At 54.0% G+C, this 17,708-nt stretch overlaps 1 protein-coding gene across 1 annotated transcript; it reads left to right on the top strand.

The window, feature by feature from the left end:
* Nucleotides 1-1,777: 1,777 nt before the first annotated feature.
* Nucleotides 1,778-17,024, top strand: DEDD2 (death effector domain containing 2). Its single transcript, XM_020871147.2, has 5 exons — nt 1,778-1,911; nt 2,516-2,882; nt 4,697-4,819; nt 7,885-8,025; nt 15,811-17,024. Exons 2-5 carry the CDS (start codon nt 2,555-2,557, stop codon nt 16,200-16,202), a joined length of 984 nt encoding a protein of 327 aa, XP_020726806.1. The 5' UTR covers nt 1,778-1,911; nt 2,516-2,554; the 3' UTR covers nt 16,203-17,024.
* Nucleotides 17,025-17,708: the final 684 nt, after the last annotated feature.

Genomic DNA, 17,708 nt, shown 5'->3' with positions numbered 1-17,708 from the left:
GAGACGAAAGCGGAGGGCACGCGCCCTTGCGCCTGCGCGTGGACGCTCAGGCGGGGCTCGGCGAGTTTCTCCACGCACGCAACTGTGCTCTGTGGGCGGGGCTCCGGGCTCGGAGAAGCGCCTGCGCAGTTCTCCCCGGTAGCTCTACCGCCAAGTCTGAAAGTTGAATGGAGAGAAGTGGGCATCACTGGAAAGCAAGGGACCATGGAGTGGACTGGGTGGCAAGAGACCTTGACAGAAGTGTAATTTTATAGCTGAAGAGACCGAGCATGTCTGAGAGCACAACTTTGGAGTCAAACACACTTGGGGTATTTCCCCTCTGTGGGCCTCACTTTTACTCCTTAATAAAATGGGCTTGAATCACAACTACCTCAAAGGCTGTTGAGGGGGTTGGATGAAATCAATCAGGTAGAAATACTCAACACAGGGCCTGAGACAACGCGGATGCTCACTGTAGACCATCTAACCTGGACATAGTCCTTCCCAGTTTGTAAAATTGCTTTCCCTTCCCTCCCACTCTTCGGTCAATTTAATGATATTCACTTATTGGACGCCTACTGTGTGTCTGGTCCAGGACTGGGTTTCAAGAGGTGACAATTGCCATAAAAGAGGGGATTCCCTGGTGATTCAGAGGGTAAAGAGTCTGCCTGCAATGCGGGAGACCTGAGTTCGATCCCTGGGTTGGCAAGATCCCGTGGAGAAGAAAATGACAACCCACTCCAGTGTTCTTGCCTGGAAAATCCCATTGACAGAGGATCCTGTCAGGTTACAGTCCATAGGGTGGCAAAGAGCCATAAGAGAGAAGGGAAGGAACTCTTCCGAGGTCACAGCTACAGTCAGTGCCAGGCAGGACCCAGGAGTCCCAAGGGGATGGGAACCAGTCCCAGAACCTGTCCCAAGACACTTGAAGGGCCTCACCTTGAGTCACCCAAGTGGGGAGGGGGAAGGATGGCCACAACGCCCAGGGCTCTGCCGCAGGGTTGGGGGGTGGGGTGGTAGTGCTTAGACATGCAGCCTTGACACCAACTCTCTTGATAGAGACCTGCTTTTGCCAGACTGAAATTGGTAGGTGCAGATTAGAGAGGAGAGTATTGAGAGTTCCCTGTGACCTTGGAGGTCAGAGATTTTAAAGGGTTATGGGGGCAGGGCGTTAGAGTTCCTGGAGGGGATTCTGACTGTAATGGGGGAGTCATGACGGACACCATCTGGAGGTGCACAATCAAGATGTAAGGGCCTATTGCAATCAAGGAGGAGGTATTGGTTCCTAAAATGAGATGGGGAGTCCTGGTCTTGATTGAGGAAGGAATTTATAGATGGGGAATTTCTGTTCGATGAGGTGGGATTCCAGTCAGGATCATGAGCTGGCACAGATGGGGCATAGGTTGCCAGTAGAAGTAAGGGGCAGTCTAATGGAGGGAAGTCCAAGTCCTGATCATAAGGGGTCTTGGCACTACCCAGAGCCAGGACGGTCGTGATTATGATCCTTTGCCACGGGCAGGTGAAAGCAGTGGTAACGTGGGCTTCTAGGTCGTGATTAGGAGGGGTTGTAGTCCATGACGAGTAGTTTCAGCAGGTCGTGATGTGGGGCAACAAGGACACTGGGGCTCGAGTCATAGACCGAAGCGACCCTGCAAAAGGATACCACCAGCTCCAGCCCAGATGCGGCGCCACTCTCGCTCTGCGCAGGCGCAGCACAGGCCTGCCAGACACTACAGTTGGGGGCGGGCCCAGGGGAGGGGCTTGGAAGCTCACTCTGCGCTTGCGCCCAAGGGGCGTGGCGGTCGCACCTGCGTGAGTTGGGCGGAGGAGGAGGGGCGAGGTGACGCAGGCGTAATAATAGAGAAGGTGCCAGAAAGATCCAAAACAAGTGGCTGCGGCCGTCGCCTGGGAGTCGTGAGACGCCGGAATTCGGTAAGGCTATAGAGAGGCCTACAAGCGACTAGTGGTGGGTAGACGGGACCACCTGGGTGCTGGGGAGAGGGAGGTAGCGCCCTTCCAGGGCAAGGGGGTCGGATTCGGACAGCGCCACCTGTGTGGAGCGAAGGGCGGCTTTGATCGGTCTCATTGTAGGGGACAGAGGGTCACTTTCGGGCGGTACCACTCAGGTTGAGCTGTATGGCCGATCGGACAGTACCTCTGGACGGAGCCAAGGAACATGTCCGGACAGTATTGCCCACAAAGGGCGATTGGCGGGGTGCCCTGCGTTGGGCCCCCAGGCTTGTTCCGACTGAGTCACTTGATCGGGTGGGAGGCTTGTTCGGAACATTACCACCGGGGCCCTCGGGTTTGGCCAGTCCGAGTGGTAGGAGGATGAGCGGGGTCTGGCGTCTGGACCTGTTACTAGGGGACCTCGGGCGATACCATTCTCTTGTGGCAGAAGGGGGAGGCTCCAAGGGCTGGGACGTGAATGTGGCCCTGCCCGGCGGGACGCGGCTAGGGACACGCACTGGCGGGGGTTGAGGTCTGGGTCCCCGCGTCGCTGACCGCTGCCTCCTGCTCGCTGTGTGGGTTCTAGGCCCTGGTTCTGAGCTTGTTCTGCCCCGCTCCCCCGGGTATGGCGCTGTCCGGGTCGACCCCGGCCCCGAGCTGGGAGGAGGATGAGTGTCTGGACTACTACGGGATGCTATCGCTTCACCGTATGTTCGAGGTGGTGGGCGGGCAGCTGACCGAGTGCGAGCTGGAGCTGCTAGCCTTCCTGCTGGACGAGGTCCCCGGTGCCCCAGGCGGCCTGGCCCACGCCCGCAGTGGCCTGGAGCTGCTGCTGGAGCTGGAGCGCCGCGGGCAATGCGACGAGAGCAACCTGAGGCTGCTGGGGCAACTCCTGCGCCTACTGTCCCGCCACGACTTGCTGCCGCACCTGGCGCGCAAGCGGCGTCGGCCAGGTATGGTGGGAATGGGAGGGCGAGCGACTTCCGCTGGGGAGAGGGCCTTGCCTTCGCTGGGCCTCCCCGGTGCCTGATATGAAGAGAACCGTATCAGAGAGTATGTGTCTCATCGCACTCTTTCCTCCTCCCAGGGTATCAATGAGAAACACAAGAGGGAGGAGGCATGGCTTTGGGAGGGGTGAGCTTGTGAAATTTGGCCACGTCAGTAGTGATGTTTGTGGCTACTGTTGATGGAGGGCTTACTTCATGCCGGGCATAGCAGTAAGACGTACTTCATGTGTACTATCACCTTATGATCTCCCCTCCCGAGTAATCCTAAGAGGAAGTCCTGTCACTGTCCCCACTGTACAGAGAAAGCACAGTAGGTTCAGAGAAGTTAAGCAGCTTGCCCACATGTAACAGTTGAATCCTGTGTGTCCCTGGGAAATAGGGAATAAGAAGTACAGCTTGATGAGACTGACAAGGTGTTTGTTCCCCGAGACTTTCATTTAGTGGGGGTATCAGACTATAGAGGGCTTCCCTGGTGGCTCAGTGGTAAAGAATCCGCCTGCCAATGCAGGAGACACAGATTCGATATTCCTGGCTCAGGAATATCCCCTGAAGAAGGAAATGGCAACCCACTTTAGTATTCTTGTCTGGGGAATCCATGGACAGAGAAGCCTGGAGGGCCACAGTCCACGGGGTCACACAAGAGTTGGAAGTGACCAGTGACTAAGTGATATCAGACTATGAGACAGTGAATGACTATTATTACTGTTATTTTAGTATATGAATATGATTTTATTTGAATGATTTACTTTTAGATGTGGTTATGAAAAGTCTGAAACAGAGTAGTGAAGCAGAGAGAGTAGGAAGTGTGGAATGTTTCAGGGTGAAAGGTGGCCCCCTTAAGTTTTTATAACCAGTTAAGTCCTTTCTGAGAAGGTGACATTTGAACTGAGGCTGCTGTACTGCCCGAGTGTCTAGATCTCAAGAGGAAAACATTCCAGGAATAGGGAAAAACAGACTGTCTAGTCCTCAGGTAGGACTGAGTTTGGCACTATCAGAGGCCAATGTGTCAGCAGCAGAGATCGAAGTAAGGGCAGAGAGTAGGTGAGAAGCGGTGTCACACAGGAGCTTGCAGATAACATAGCTGGAAAGTGGGAGCTAGGATTCAAATGCTGCTAGTGTATCTCTAGAGTTAATGCCCTTAACCCTTGGAAGGACTCCTAGAGCAGTCCCAAGCAGGTGAGGAGTCCCTTGTGTGCTGAGGCTGTGAGCTGTTTAGCCCTTGGCTGGGTTACTAGAGGTGCTGTGGCTAGTTTGGGGAGGGTGTTTGTGAGCTTCCCTGTCCAGGGTAAGTCCATGGGGTTTGGATAACCAGGAGAAGGGTATCCTTAGGGCAGAACTGACAGCATTTTGGGAAAAATGTGTCTGAAGGTCAGGCTCTGAAAGAGAAGATTTGGGGAGCTTGCAGGGGCCTGCCTACTCCTTGGGGCCTCAGGGAGACCCGGGGTGGTTGGGGGTGGGGAGTGGTAGGCAGCATTGCCTGAATCCTGACCGTAACTCAGCTTACAGAATAGCTCTGACAGTTGGTGCTGCTGTAGGTGTGGATTGGGTGGCCCCAGGAGGTGATGAGTCTTATTTCCTGGGAGGCAGTTACTGGGCTGGAGGTGTTTGAGGAGTGGCTGTCTGGGCTTTGACCTCTGGGGAACTCGGGCACCCTGTGGGGCAGGCTTTCATCTTTGGGGGGAGGGGTGAGACTTGGAGGCTGGGCCTGGGAGAGGCTGGAGGGTTCGAATACTTTTTTCCGTCCCCTGCCCCATCCCCAGTGTCTCCAGAGCGCTACAGCTATGGCTCATCCGACTCTTCTTCGAGGAGGTTGGAGGGCAGCTGCCGTCGCCGTCGCCAGTCAAGCAGTTCGTCGAATGCTGAGCAGGGTCAGTGGGAGACAGGTGGGTGTCCCTCTCTGGCCCTTCTGAACTCTCATGAACCTACCTCATCCTGACCCATCAAGAAAGGAGCCTGAGGGGTGATTTTGTCTGTCTCTCTTTTAAATGTATATATTTATTTTATTTTTGGTTGTGCCTGGTCCTCACTGCTGCACTCGGGCCTTCTCTAGTGGCGAGTGCGGACTACTCTCTAATCGGGGTGTGTAGGCTTCTCATCGCGGTGGCTTCTCTTGTTGCAGAGCATGGACTCCAGGGTGCATGGGCTTCAGTGGGTGCAGCTCACGGGCTCTAGAGCACAGTCTCAATAGTTGTGGTGCATGGGCTTAGTTGCCTCAAGGCCTGTGGGATCTTCCCAGATCAGGGATTGAAGCACTGTCCCCTACATTGTCAGACGGATTGTTAGCCAGTGGACCACCAGGGAAGTCCCAGTTCGGTCTCATTTTTGCTTTGTGTTTGTATGTTTATTGCTGCCAAAGCCTGGGTCCAGAAGCAACCTGTGCAATTGTTTCTTGTGGTTTTATGTCATTTAAATGGCATCACATTGTAGGTGTTATCCTTCACATGTCTGTCTTTATTGGATGTGTTTCTGAGATTTATTCATGTTGGGTTTCTAACTGGTTTTGTTACATTGCCGTGGCAGTGAATTTATTTATTCTCCTCCCCTCTCCCCAGTTTTTAATCATTCAAATGTAGTTTCAAACATACAGAGAAGTTGAAAGATTAGTACAGTGAACTTGTTCATATCTTTCACCTCGATTCAGTAATTTTAACGTTTTGCCAGTTTTATGTGTGTGTGTGTGTATGTAACTCTGGGGTTTTTTACTGAACTCTTTGAAAGTAAATTATAGGCATCAGGACACTTTACCCCTAAATTAGCAGGCATCTCCTGAGAATCAGGAGATTGTCTGATACCACTTCAAGACCATTATCATACCTGAGAAAGGGCATGAGCACTAATCCTCTGGTATCCTAATGATCGTGTTTCAGATCTTCTCAATGCTGTCTGGACTTTCAGGATCCACTCATAGATGTGTTGCTGTGCACTCAGTTATTAGTCACCTTAATCTCTACTATAGAACCCCCCCACCCCCGTCACAGTGTACCGATTTCTTTAGTTCCCCATGACATTGACCAGACCACTTATTTTTTAGTGTCCTGATTGTTTCTGGATGTATCTGATGATTTCCTGAGAGTATCTTTTAACTTATCCCTCTGTCCTCTATATTTTGGGAATGATGTTTAGAGAGTTTGTTAGATTCAGGTTATGTGGATTTGGCCAGGATTTTCCTTGGTTGATGCCGTCAGCTTCACATTGGAGCACATGAGGAGGCCTGATTTTCTTGTTGTGAGCGAGCAAGTTTGTTCACCTGTTTATCTGCTGGATTTTCCCTTTGTACAGAGGTGTTTTTCCCTTCGTGGTTAGTAGATAGTCTGTGGGATGACATTTTCACCTATCCTGTTCCCCAGCAGCATCCCCAGTGGGTTTAGCAGCCATTGGAAATCTTTGCCTGAACCAGTTGTTATACTGGTGTTCTCACAGTGATGATTTTCGGATTCTCTGCTGTGTCTGTTACCTGGCATTTTCTCAAGAGAAGTTTTACTTTTCTCTTTGCTTCCATCCATCCCTCCCTCTCTTTTTTAAGTGAGGAGTGTCACCATGGATTCATGTATTCTTGTGTGTTTAATGTGTTAGAATCAGTTATTCTTGCTGATGTTCAAATTGGCTAGCTCCTTTTTGATGTCTGCCTCATTCTTTGAGTGCCTCTTGCTTTGTAGGTAGGACTGCAGGATGTCCTGGGTTCCCTCATATTTTCCTTCCCCAGCCCTGGAATCAACTGTTTGCAGAAGCCTTGCTTCTCTTAGAGGCAATGGTATTTAGATTCCAAGATTCAGGGGCTGAGTAGGCGCATTGTTTCTAGGCTCTTACAATGAACCAAACTAGAAACTGTGCCTTTAAATAAAAATTCACGTTAGTATTTTCAGTTCAAAATTAACATTACAAGGACCTTTTTTGTTTTGTTTTGTTTTCCTGACTGCACTGCTCAAGCTTGTGGGGATTTTAGTTCCCTGACTAGGAATTGAACCTGCATCATTGGCAGTGAAATCACAGAGTCCTAACCACTGGACTGCCAAGGAAGTCCTTACAAGGATGTTTTTAACTCGCGCTGATAATCTTGGTTTTGGTAACATTAAGACATGGACTTATTTGCTTTATTTTGCAACAATAATAAAACAATTTCAAACTTACAAAGTGCTAACCATGTCTGTTGAATGAAACAAGATTTTTTTTGTGTGATTTTTAATTGTTTTCAGAGTATATCCTACTAAGAGTTTATGGTCAGAATATTCTTCCTAGTTACTTAAAATCCTTTTCTCCTGCTGTGTGTTGCCTATTCTATATATGTGTAGATTCATTTATTTCTGTTTAATTTTATGCTTTATTTTGCTTCCTTAATTTTTTGAGTATGTCATAAAACAGTTACATGATTCCAAAGTCATATCTAAAGTATGCAGAAAAGATGTTCTTAGAAGTATCATTTCTTTTGTTGTCTCTTTCCCTCCCAGTAGATAATCAATTTCATTTCCTGTAGAGCCTAACTGTATTTCATCTTGCAGAAATAGCAAATAATGTATACATTCTTATTTCCTCTCCCTTTTTTATACAGAATGTAGCAAAATGTAGATACTTGCTTTCTTTCACTAAGCAGTCTATTTGGAAACTACTGTATGCACTTTTTGTCAGGCATTTACATTGTTTTCAGTTTACATGGTTATAACCTATAAACAAAGCTCCAGGCTACTGTAGCTGTTGTCTTGCCTTTTTCCTGGTGTGAGTAGTCAGGGTTTCTCTAGAGTCACACCTGAGGGTTGAACTGCCAGGTGGGGTGTGCTCACCTGTCCTACATGATGCTCACTTGTCCATACTCTCCATCTTCTGGTCCAGGAAGCAGAGGGGCTCACCCAGGGTCTCCCAGCCCAGAGTCCAGAGTTGAGTGCTTCCTTGGGCTCCCATCTTGGTGCTCCACCTGTCATCTGGTCCTCAGCCTACCTCATCTTTCTCTCCTCAGGTTCTCCCCTAACGAAGCGGCAGCGGCGGAGTCGGGGTCGTCCCAGTGGTGGTGCCAGACGGCGGCGCAGGGCGGGTACCACCGCCCCCCAGCAGCAGCAGGAGCCAGCCCGGCCCACCTCAGAAGGCAAAGTGACCTGTGGTAGGTGTCTGTATGTGCCTCGGGGTGCGCATGTGCAGTGTAGAGCTGGAGGGGGTAAAGCAGCCCCCTGTCTGACACCCGGGGGTGGGCAGCAGCTCGGGCACCTATTCAGCACAGCAAAATTCTTGCCCTTTCTGTAGCCGTCTTGGTGGTCTACCTCCCACCCATAGTCAAAGGATTATGTTGTGTGGAGCCTTCTCCAGGAGGCCTTTCCTGACAACCCCTTACCTTCATTTTCATTTTTTTTTGGAAGAGCCAGGCAGAGCCTCAGAGGTTGGGCCTGGCAGGCCTCAGAGCAGATGGGAGTTAGACTTTATACTAGAGGTCAAGTTTTTCCAAGGGATTTTTTTCTTTTAGCGTGGCAGTGAAGTGAACTCTGATTCCATCTAGAAAATCAGTCAGTAAATGAGTTACACTTTGCACAGTGTTTAGCACAGTGCTGGACAGGTAGCACATGCTCTGTCAGGTGCATGGAAAATAAATGCAACAGAGTGGAATCAGGGACCTGAGTGGAGGGGCTTCAGGTCTAACACGGATGGGGCTGAGGTCTGGCCTGGGCTAGTGGCGTGGGAGAGGCGAGAAGTAGGGGAAGCTACGGAAATAAACCACAGGGGTGACTGGACCTGCCGACCGGGGTTGGGTGGGGTAGGGTAGGGACTCTGCTGTGCAGACTCATGAAGACCTTCCCGTTGGAAAGTTCTCACTGGTCGCAAGGGGAGGACTCACTCTCTCACACTCCCACACGCTGCTCTGGTACCCCTTCCTCTAAGTGGGACAAGGCGTGGTCACAGAGGGTATCAGCTAGTGAGAGGCTCAGGCTGGACTGGGTGGGGGTGGGATCACAGGCGGGAAGATTGAGGGGGAGTGGCAGCAGCTCTGCATTCCCCAGGAGACCTCAGCCTCCTGGGAGGGCCTTCTTCCTTACCTGCAGAGCCTCCACCCCTCAGAGCGCATGCTCTGCCTCTTCCCAGTGCCCATTTCGGCCCCCCAGGCCCTGGACAGCAAAGCCGCCCCATAGCTGAGGCTGCAGATACCTGTCCTGGGCGCTATCGGGAGGAGCAGACCAGTAGTACCAGCCGTGACCGCAGACAGCCCCCACTCGAGGGGGTGGCTGCTTGGTGTGACTCTTCCCTAGTCAGGTGGTATTAGGGCCCCTCCTGGCTGGGGGCCCAGAGAGCCTCTGCCTCCTGGGGGAGTAGGCCAAGCTGAGGCCAGGGAGGGGTCCTGCTGGTGGAGGCTTCAGCGTCTCGGTGGAGGGTGGGGAGGTGGTTAACCTGGGTGTGGCCGGTTCCTGATGTGGGGATGAGTGAGCAGGTCTGACTGCTGACTCACCAGGCCGGGTGGGGCTGGCGTGAGGCTCTCCCCTGTGGGGCCCAGGTTTTCTCCCCGAAAATGGAGATGGCTTAGTCCTGGGGTCGGAAGGAGGCTCCTCCAGACCTGAGGAAGGGGGGCCCCTTCTCACCTGTGCTACCCATGGGGTTGGACCCCCCCCAGTCAATTGCGCTCCGCTGAGGGATAGAATCAAACTGAACTCCTGAGGGCCCCAGAGTGTGAGGAGTGGGACCTGGGGGATCCTGGACTCAGACACGGGACCTCTGAGTTTCCTCATCCCTCTCAGGCATCCACTGTGCTCTGTGCTGAGTGTGCTGCTCCTGGACCTTGAGTCCTCAAGACAGCCCCGAAGTAGAGATGTCATCCGCCATCGTGTGGAGTGGGCGGGCTGGGCCAAAGCTTGGGTTTGTCCATTTGGTTGTCGCACACGTGTTTATAGAGCACTGTGACTGTGTGCTCACATCCCACAGACGGGACGGGAGGCCCTGCCCTCATGGGGCTTGTATTCTGGTGGGAGGAGAAAGCTAAGAGAAGGAAGAGAGAGACTGACGATATCAGCTGTGGAGAGAAACCAGCAGGGGCAGGGCGCAGAGAATGATGGAAAATGCAGTTCTGGGTGGATTTTCAGGGTAGGGTGGTCTAGGAATGCCTCTCAGAAGACAGGGAGAGAGGTAGGAGGATGTGGATGGCTGAGGAAGGGTGTTTCAGGCTGAGGGGACAGCGGGAGCAAAGTCCCGAGTGTGGACATGTCAGGGGTGGAGTGGAAGCTGGCGAGCCTGGAGCAGGGGGGTGTGCAGGGGCGGTCAGGAGGCCAGGGCAGGAGAGTGACCAGGGTCCTGTCCTGCAGAGCCCGTGAGCCTCAGGCCAGGGCTTTGCGTCTTTTAAATGATGGGAAGCAATTGGAGGGCTTGAATGACAGGCTTTGCTTTGCTTCCCTCCCACCCCCCACCCCCAACTGTTTGCTCCTCCCCCCATCTGTTTCTGGATAAGAAACGGAAGCAGACAGACTAGCATTAAGAACCTCGACCCTCGGCTCCCCAGCACCCAACCCCTGCCACTCTCAGGTCGTGATTTCATTAGCCACGTTGTTTTGGAGTCAGTTCCAGGTGTCCTGTTGTTTCACGGGTAGATTTTTCAGTGTGTATCTCGAGAAGATAAGAATTGAGTTCCTTGGTGGCCCAGTGGTTAGGACTCAGACTTGGCGCTTTCTCTGCGGTGGCCCAGGCTCAATCTCTGGTCAGGAAACTAAGATCCTGCAACCTGTGCAGCTCAGCACCTGCCCCCCACCTTCCCCCTGCCAAAAAAAAAACCTCAGAAAAAGCCTGTAACTTCTTACTCTCAAATGTCTTCTCGGTGCCTAAATGTCTAATTTGTCTAGATATTGGTGCTCTTGAGTCTCTTCTAGTCTTATCCAGTCCACTCCCCCAACCCCCGTCTTGTTTCTCCCCCACCCGCCTTGCATTCTATATGTTGAAGGGAGTTGTGTGGTTGTGTTTCCCAAAGACTGGATTTTGCCGATTACATTCTGCGATAGGGTTGACTGACCATGTTCCTCTGTTGTTTGTTTTTCCTAAAAATTGATAGTTGGGCTTGGAGAGGCCTGATCAGATTCTGGTTTGGTGTTTTTTTAAAAAAAATTTTGGCTGTGCTGTTTGACTTGCAGGATCTTAGTTCCCCGACCAGGGATCAAATCCCCCGCCCTCAGCAGTGAACGCACAGAGTCCTAAACATTGTCTCTTTTTTTTTTTTCAAGTGCACTTCCTAGGTATGGTGCGCTCTTCCTTCAGGAAGCAGGCAGAGGTTGTCACTGCCTCGGTGGCCGTGTGTACTCACTGTCCCTCCCTGTCCATTAGTCCAGGACAAGTTGAAGGACTTCTGCCTATGCCTTGGGGAAGAACCTGGAGCCGAGGCGGGGCGAGCTGTCGTCCAGAGGAGGTGCTGGCATTGGGGAGCAGAGTCTGTCCCTTAGTGCTGGCTGGCGGCTGCTCTTCACTGGGCACCCATCCTGTTGCTCCCCAGCCTTTTCTGTTAGTAACTCCCAGAGGGGAGACCTGAGTGAGAGTCGTTCCTGGCCTCCAGCCACATGCAGCACAGGGTCTGGCATGCATGGTGGCTCACCTGCTCTCCCGGGGCCTGTGTCCCTCAAACCTTCCCTGATTCCCCACTGGAAAGCCCCTCCCATTCCCCTCTGGGGCCCATTCTGCCCCAGGAGAGAGACTGATGAGGTGTGGGGTAGGGGAGCCAAGGGGGTGCTGGCGCCCACCTGAGTGCAGGAGGCAGGAGCAGCTCTCTTCTCCAAGAAAACCTGGCACCGGCCTCCACCCGGGGGGGAGGCAGCATTTCCTATCAGTGGAGAGGGACTGCAGACAAAAGCTCGGTATTCCTGGCTATTAAGCTGCCTCCCGCCTTCCCCAAGTGCTCCCTGGCTCTGTTCCTGACGCCCCTGCTGCTTGGTTCCCTGAGGCCACTTCCTTCCTGCTGCTTGCAGAGGATTCATTACCTGCCAGGCACTGACCTCAGTCTGCCCTTTACCTGCATCCAGCCTTGTCATCCTCACAGTGGCCCCATGAGAACAGATGCTGAGTGAGGCGGTTTTATGGAGGAGGCCACCGAGGTGCGGAGACATGCAGTCAGCTCGGAAGACCCCAGACTTGCTGCCTCCCTGGCCTGCCAGGGCGCAGTCAGTCTGGCCCCTCTAGGTGTCCCCTTGTGCCCTTCTCCAGTATGACCTGGCCATGCTGGCCCCCGGCCTGTGAGTGCCCTGAGTTCATGCTCTGCCTCTGGGCTTTGACACTGATCTCTCTTCTGGGAGAGTTGCTGTTCTCTCTTCACCGCTTGCTTGCCTCGACCTCCTTGTCCTCCTTCACGTTGCACCTCCAGTGTCATTTCCTGGAGAGGTTTTCTCTGATGATTTCGATCTAAATTACAGCTCGCGCTCTATAATTTTCTCTCCTGACCCTTGGAATGTCTTTTAATTATAGACTTCTGAGTATGGTTGTGTGAGAGGCAGCACACAGTTTACGGATTGTTGAGAGCTTGGGCTCTGGAGGTAAGCGTCTAGGTTGGAATTCCAGCTCTGCCATTTCCTGCCTGTGTGGCCTGGGGCAGGTGACTCACCCTTTCTGCCTTAGTTTCCTCATCTACAAAAAGGGGACAGCAGCACAGCCTCATAAGGTTGCAGGCATCATCAAAAGGGTCAACAGGTGTGAATGGTGCAGTAAGTACTAAGTGTCACCTGTGTGCTGTAGGCTTCCCAGGTGGTGCAGTGGTAAAGAATCTGCCAGGCAGTGCAGGAGACGCAAGAGATGCGGGTTCGATCCCTGGGTTGGGAAAATCCCCTGGAGTAGAAATGGCAATCTGCTGCAGTATTCTTGCCGGGAAAATTTCATGGACCGAGGAGGCTGGCGGGCTACGGTTAATGGGGTTGTGAAGAGTCAGACATGACGGATCACAGCACAGCACACAGGGTGTGACGCACAGAGTGCTCCTTGGTTGCGGCTCACAGGTCTTCCAGTCCCACGTGTGTCTCCCCAGCGCTCCTGGCACTTAGTAAATATCTGTCAAACGGAAGAATGGATGGGACATGCGGGTCCCCCTGGTCCAGTCCTCCTTCCACCCCACCATGCCCGGTGGGCTGTGTGAGTAGACAGGCTCCACCACAGGTCTAGTAGCCGGCTGTGCTGAGGAGAAATATAAGCTGGGCAGCCGCAGGCCCCAGTGCAGGTGAGCCAGGCCTTGGTGGCTGAGGGGCATTCTGGGCAGAGGAGATGGCCAGGTCATTCTGTGAGTAAGGCTTGTGCTGGGAGCACTTCCCTTGTGACTGAGGGCAGGGTATGGGAGGATGGAGCTGGGATTGAAGGAGGAGACGAGGGAGGACATTGGCTCGGGCCCAGGTGAGAGGGCGCAAGGCCTAGGCAGGGGCCGTGGGGTAGAGAGGGGAGTGTCGAAATCACAGTTCCTGTTTTTGGGGTGCCTTCTGTGCCTAGGCTCTGGGTCGAATGCTTCATGCGTTGCCTAATTTGATCCTCATGACCCCGTCGTGCAGCAGGGACCTCTTGTTTGTCTGTTTATGTTTTTCAGATGGGGAAACTGAGGCTCAGAGAGGTGAGGTCACATGCCCAAGGCCCCACAGCTAGAGAGTGGCAGAGCCGGGACTCGCCTCAAGGTCTGTCATTCTCCGCCACCTGGCTCTGTGCCTCTGCTGCTGAGCACCCCCGTGTGGCCTTGGACAGGTGCTGCTCCCCCCAGTCCCCTGCTTCCCAGCTCACGCCTGTTGAGGGTCTGGTCAGACGCTCAGAAGCGTTAAGGATGTGGGCCCAGAGGTCTTGACTGATCCTAGGATGGAGGGAGCCAGTCCTGAGTGTTGTGGGAAGTCCTGGGGGCCGAGGCTGAGCAGGTTTTTCTGGGCCTCGAGCAGAGAGGGTGAGCTTCCCCTTGAGGCAGAAAGAGGAAGCGTTTGGGGTTTGGGGTGGGAGGAGGAAGTGGGTGGTGCTGAGAAGTTGCCTGGGGAAGTGGGGACCTGCCTGCTGCTTTCTGCTCTGCGGCTGACACAGTCTTTGAAAGGTGAAAGGAGTCAGGGGCCTGACACTCCCCTCTCAGAGTTTCAGCGGCCTCATCTGTCAAAGAGGGTGAACGTGCCCCCGCATCCGAGTTGCTGGTGGCTGCTATTCTGTAGCACCCACTGGTGGACAGTCATCTGAACTCTCCCCAGGAGGGACATTCCCCTGGTTTAGGCAAGACCCTGGGCTGAAGAGAGGTGGTGACTCATTCCAGGTCACATAGCTAGTGCCTGAAGGCTCTTGGGGTGGGATCAGCTTCAGGTCAAGGATCCATTGACCTGAAGCTGCTGTCTGGGGCATGGGAGGGTCACTGCCATCTGACCCTCACACTGTTACGCACTGCCATCCCCTGCCCGTGGGACCTTGGACAGGTCACTTCTCCTTGCTTCATTTGTTGTTCAGTTGCTAAGTCATGTCTGACTCTTTGAGACCCCATGAACTGCAGCAGGCCAGGCTTCCCTGTTCTTCACCATCTCCTGGAGTTTGCTCAAACTCATGTCCATGAAGTAAGTGATGCCATCCCACCGTCTCATCCTCTGTTGTCCCCCTGTTGTCCCCTTTTTCTCATCTGCCTTCATTTCCTTATCTGTACATTGGGGTGCTACTAGGGCCTGCCTCACAGGGTCGTTTGAGGATTAAATGAGTTTATGAGTGCTGCTTGTCATTTCCAGCTTACAGCTGGTCCTAGGGCAGCCCATGTTGTATCAGTAGTCAGCAGTCAGATTCACAGGTAGGGAGTTCAGTCATCCCACTGAACTGAGTGGAAGTGATACGCCTGAGGTCACATTTACAGGGATGGCCTTGGAAGTCTCATGTCCCACCCCCTGCCCAGAGCTGCCACCTCATTTGGGTAGATGTGGACAGGGTTATAAGTGACAGACACACCTCAGACTGGCTTAAGCAGAAAGGAAATTGATCAGAGCTGAAAATCCAGGTGCTCCACGCACACCTGATGAACTCAGGAGTCTTTTCCTGTCTGTGCCTGGCCTTGTGTAGGTTTCATTCTCCCCGTTCCTGGTGGCAGAAGAGCCCCCAGCAGGCCTGGGCTCAGAGCCCACCTTCTGGGCAGCCTTTGTGGAATGAGAGCGCCTGCTTCCAGTAGAGCCAGCCCAGTTCAGCCTTGAGTCTCCTGGGCCTGGTGCCTTCCTGGTGGGTGGGGGGCTGAGGATATGGTTGGCCCCACATGACTCTCACTGTTTCGGGGCAGAAGAGGGGGACGGCTGGTTACCTAAAAGCCAATCCATTCATTCATGTGTTGGTTCTTTCACAAATGGGTATTGAGTACCTACCATATGCCACGGGGCTACCTGTACAAGTGAACAAGAAACAAAAGTCCCTTCAGGGAGCTCACACTGTGGAGAGATAGGTGATTAGCTTGCCAGTGAATAAAAGCTCGGGGTGGGTTAGAAGATGCTAAGTGCCGGGGGAAGAAATGGAGCAGAAATGGAATGGGGCCTGGGAAGTGCAGAGACCTGGGGGCGATGGTAAATTGGATGGTCAGAGTAGGATCATTGGGAAGGCGGCATTTGAATCTGAAGGAAATGAGAGAGTAAGTTCTGCAGGCACTGGGGAGAGACCATCCCTAGCTGGAGGATGGGAGGGCCAGGGCCAGGCGGAACCTGCCAGGTGTTGTGGGGAGGAGCATGGAGTTGGTGAGGCTGGAGGGCACGTGAGGGGAAGCACAGGGCCAGCAGGTCAGGAGGTAACAAGTCAGACCACAAGAGAGAAGCCGAGTGAGGGTGTCAGCCGTACTTGGGTGTGGTTACCGGAAGGAGGAAGGATGTGGGGCTGGTGCAGTGCAACTCACGCTGAGGGGCAGTGGGGAAGGGAGGGTGGGTGGCGGTCCCCTTGCTGGGTGTCGGCCCTTCCCTGACCAGCCCCTCCTTCTCCGCAGACATCCGGCTCAGGGTGAGAGCAGAGTACTGTGAGCACGGGCCAGCCTTGGAGCAGGGCGTGGCCTCGCGGCGGCCCCAAGCACTGGCCCGGCAGTTGGATGTGTTTGGGCAGGCCACCGCGGTGCTGCGCTCCCGGGACCTGGGCTCCGTGGTGTGTGACATCAAGTTCTCTGAGCTCTCCTACCTGGACGCCTTCTGGGGCGACTACCTGAGCGGTGCCCTGCTGCAGGCCCTGCGGGGCGTGTTCCTGACTGAGGCGCTGCGTGAGGCGGTGGGCCGGGAGGCCGTCCGCCTGCTGGTCAGTGTGGACGAGGCCGACTACGAGGCTGGCCGGCGCCGCCTGCTACTGATGGAGGAGGAGGGGGGACGGCGCTCGCCCGAGGCCTCCTGATCCTGGATGCGGCAGGACTGACCCTGCCTCCTCGCCTCTCGGCCACCTTCTCCCTGGGAGGATGTCGACCATCTCTGCCCCTAGAGGACTGTCACTCCAGCGGTGCCGAGGACTGCGACAGACACCAGGCCCCTCGCTAGACCCTCCCACAGGATGTGGGCTCTGAGGCCTAAACCACTTCCAGCTGAGTTTCCTTCCCAGCCTTCCCCCATCCCCTACCCCACCCTTAGGTGTGTTTCTTCAGCTTCAGGAGGCCAGGGGCTCAGGCATGCAGATCTGAAAGGAAGGCAGGTATAGCCCCGCACTCACCAAAGGCCCCTTGCACATTGTCTCCCAACCCTGGGCTGTGTGTGTGCATCCACACTACCCTCTCTGAAACCACCCCTGGGCGCCTGCCCTGGCGTGCTCCACTTACTTTGGCCTTCGGGCTTCTCTCTCAGGATCTCCGATTATACGGCCCCTCAGCCCTGAGCTTCAGCCACACCAGTGGGCACTGGAGCTGAGGTGCACCTGGGGCCTGCTCACCTTGCCCACACATCTCTACAGCCAGCTGGGGCTCCACCCAGCTTCCACCCACCAACCTGGCCTCCACTCTCTCCTGCTCCCTGGAGCTGGACACAGACTTGTACACAGATCTGTGCCCAGAGTGTCACATGTGTGTTGCAGCCACATCAGACCAAATGTGCTGTTTCCTAGGAGGCCAGGCCGAGGATCCAGCTTCCTTCTTAGAAAGGGGGGAGGCAAAGGCTTGGGGCTATTGGGCAAGGCCTTGTACCAGTGGCACCAATAAAACTGCCCTGGACAGGGCACAGGTGGGCACCAGAGCTGTACTCTTTCTTCATGGGCTGGAAGAAGGAGCTGGTGAGAGCCAGGGGCGGGTATCAGTCCTGGAGTTCCTGGCCTGGTGTTGGGCTGGAGGGTGGGCAGGATGCTGGACCATCACGTGCTGGCTGCTGGCCCAGGCTTGCCCTCCTCTTGGCTTCAGTTTCCTCATCTATCAAAGGAGGAGATACTCACACGCTTCGCTCATGTATGTTCTGGGGAGTGCTGGCATTTTTAACCCTCAGTGAGGTGGGCCAGCTTCTTATCTCCCAGTGCCAACAGAGTTCAAGGGTTTTGGAAACCAAAGGGCTCAGCAGCCGGTGCTCTCTGCCTAGAAAGCGTCTCCAAGTGGCTCTCCACCCCTCACACCTTCTGGGCAGTTATCTTAAAACCTGGATCTCTTCTTCCTCCTGAGGCCAAGCATTTCTTCCTGGTATCCTATGGCTACAGCTGAGGTTGTGGCCTCTTGCTCTTTACCCACTCCTTGTTTAAGACAGTAGGAACTCAAGTTTCTTACACAATATCCAGGGTTTTCCTTCTTGGGGGAGAAGAGGCCCAGGGCTGGGGATGGGGTGGGCAGGGGTTCCAAACTGCTGGCTTTTCTTGGGGGAAAGGATGCGCTACCTATACCTGAAAGTCCCTTGGACTGCAGGGAGATCAAATCCTAAAGGAAATCAGTCCTGA

Source organism: Odocoileus virginianus, chromosome 20 (genome assembly GCF_023699985.2).
Source record: "Odocoileus virginianus isolate 20LAN1187 ecotype Illinois chromosome 20, Ovbor_1.2, whole genome shotgun sequence".
In the NCBI taxonomy this organism is placed as follows: domain Eukaryota; kingdom Metazoa; phylum Chordata; class Mammalia; order Artiodactyla; family Cervidae; genus Odocoileus; species Odocoileus virginianus.
The sequence above is the reverse complement of the archived record's forward strand: the minus strand, read 5'-3'. Positions and strand labels throughout refer to the sequence as shown.

What these genes read in the sequence shown, in the direction of transcription:
- DEDD2 (XM_020871147.2), top strand. Translation starts at nt 2,555, where the DNA reads ATGGCGCTGTCCGGGTCGACCCCGGCCCCGAGCTGGGAGGAGGATGAG. An exon ending in GCAGGGTCAGTGGGAGACAG is followed by an intron (nt 4,820 to 7,884) that starts GTGGGTGTCCCT and finishes TTCTCTCCTCAG; the next exon opens with GTTCTCCCCTAACGAAGCGG. An exon ending in AGAAGGCAAAGTGACCTGTG is followed by an intron (nt 8,026 to 15,810) that starts GTAGGTGTCTGT and finishes CCTTCTCCGCAG; the next exon opens with ACATCCGGCTCAGGGTGAGA.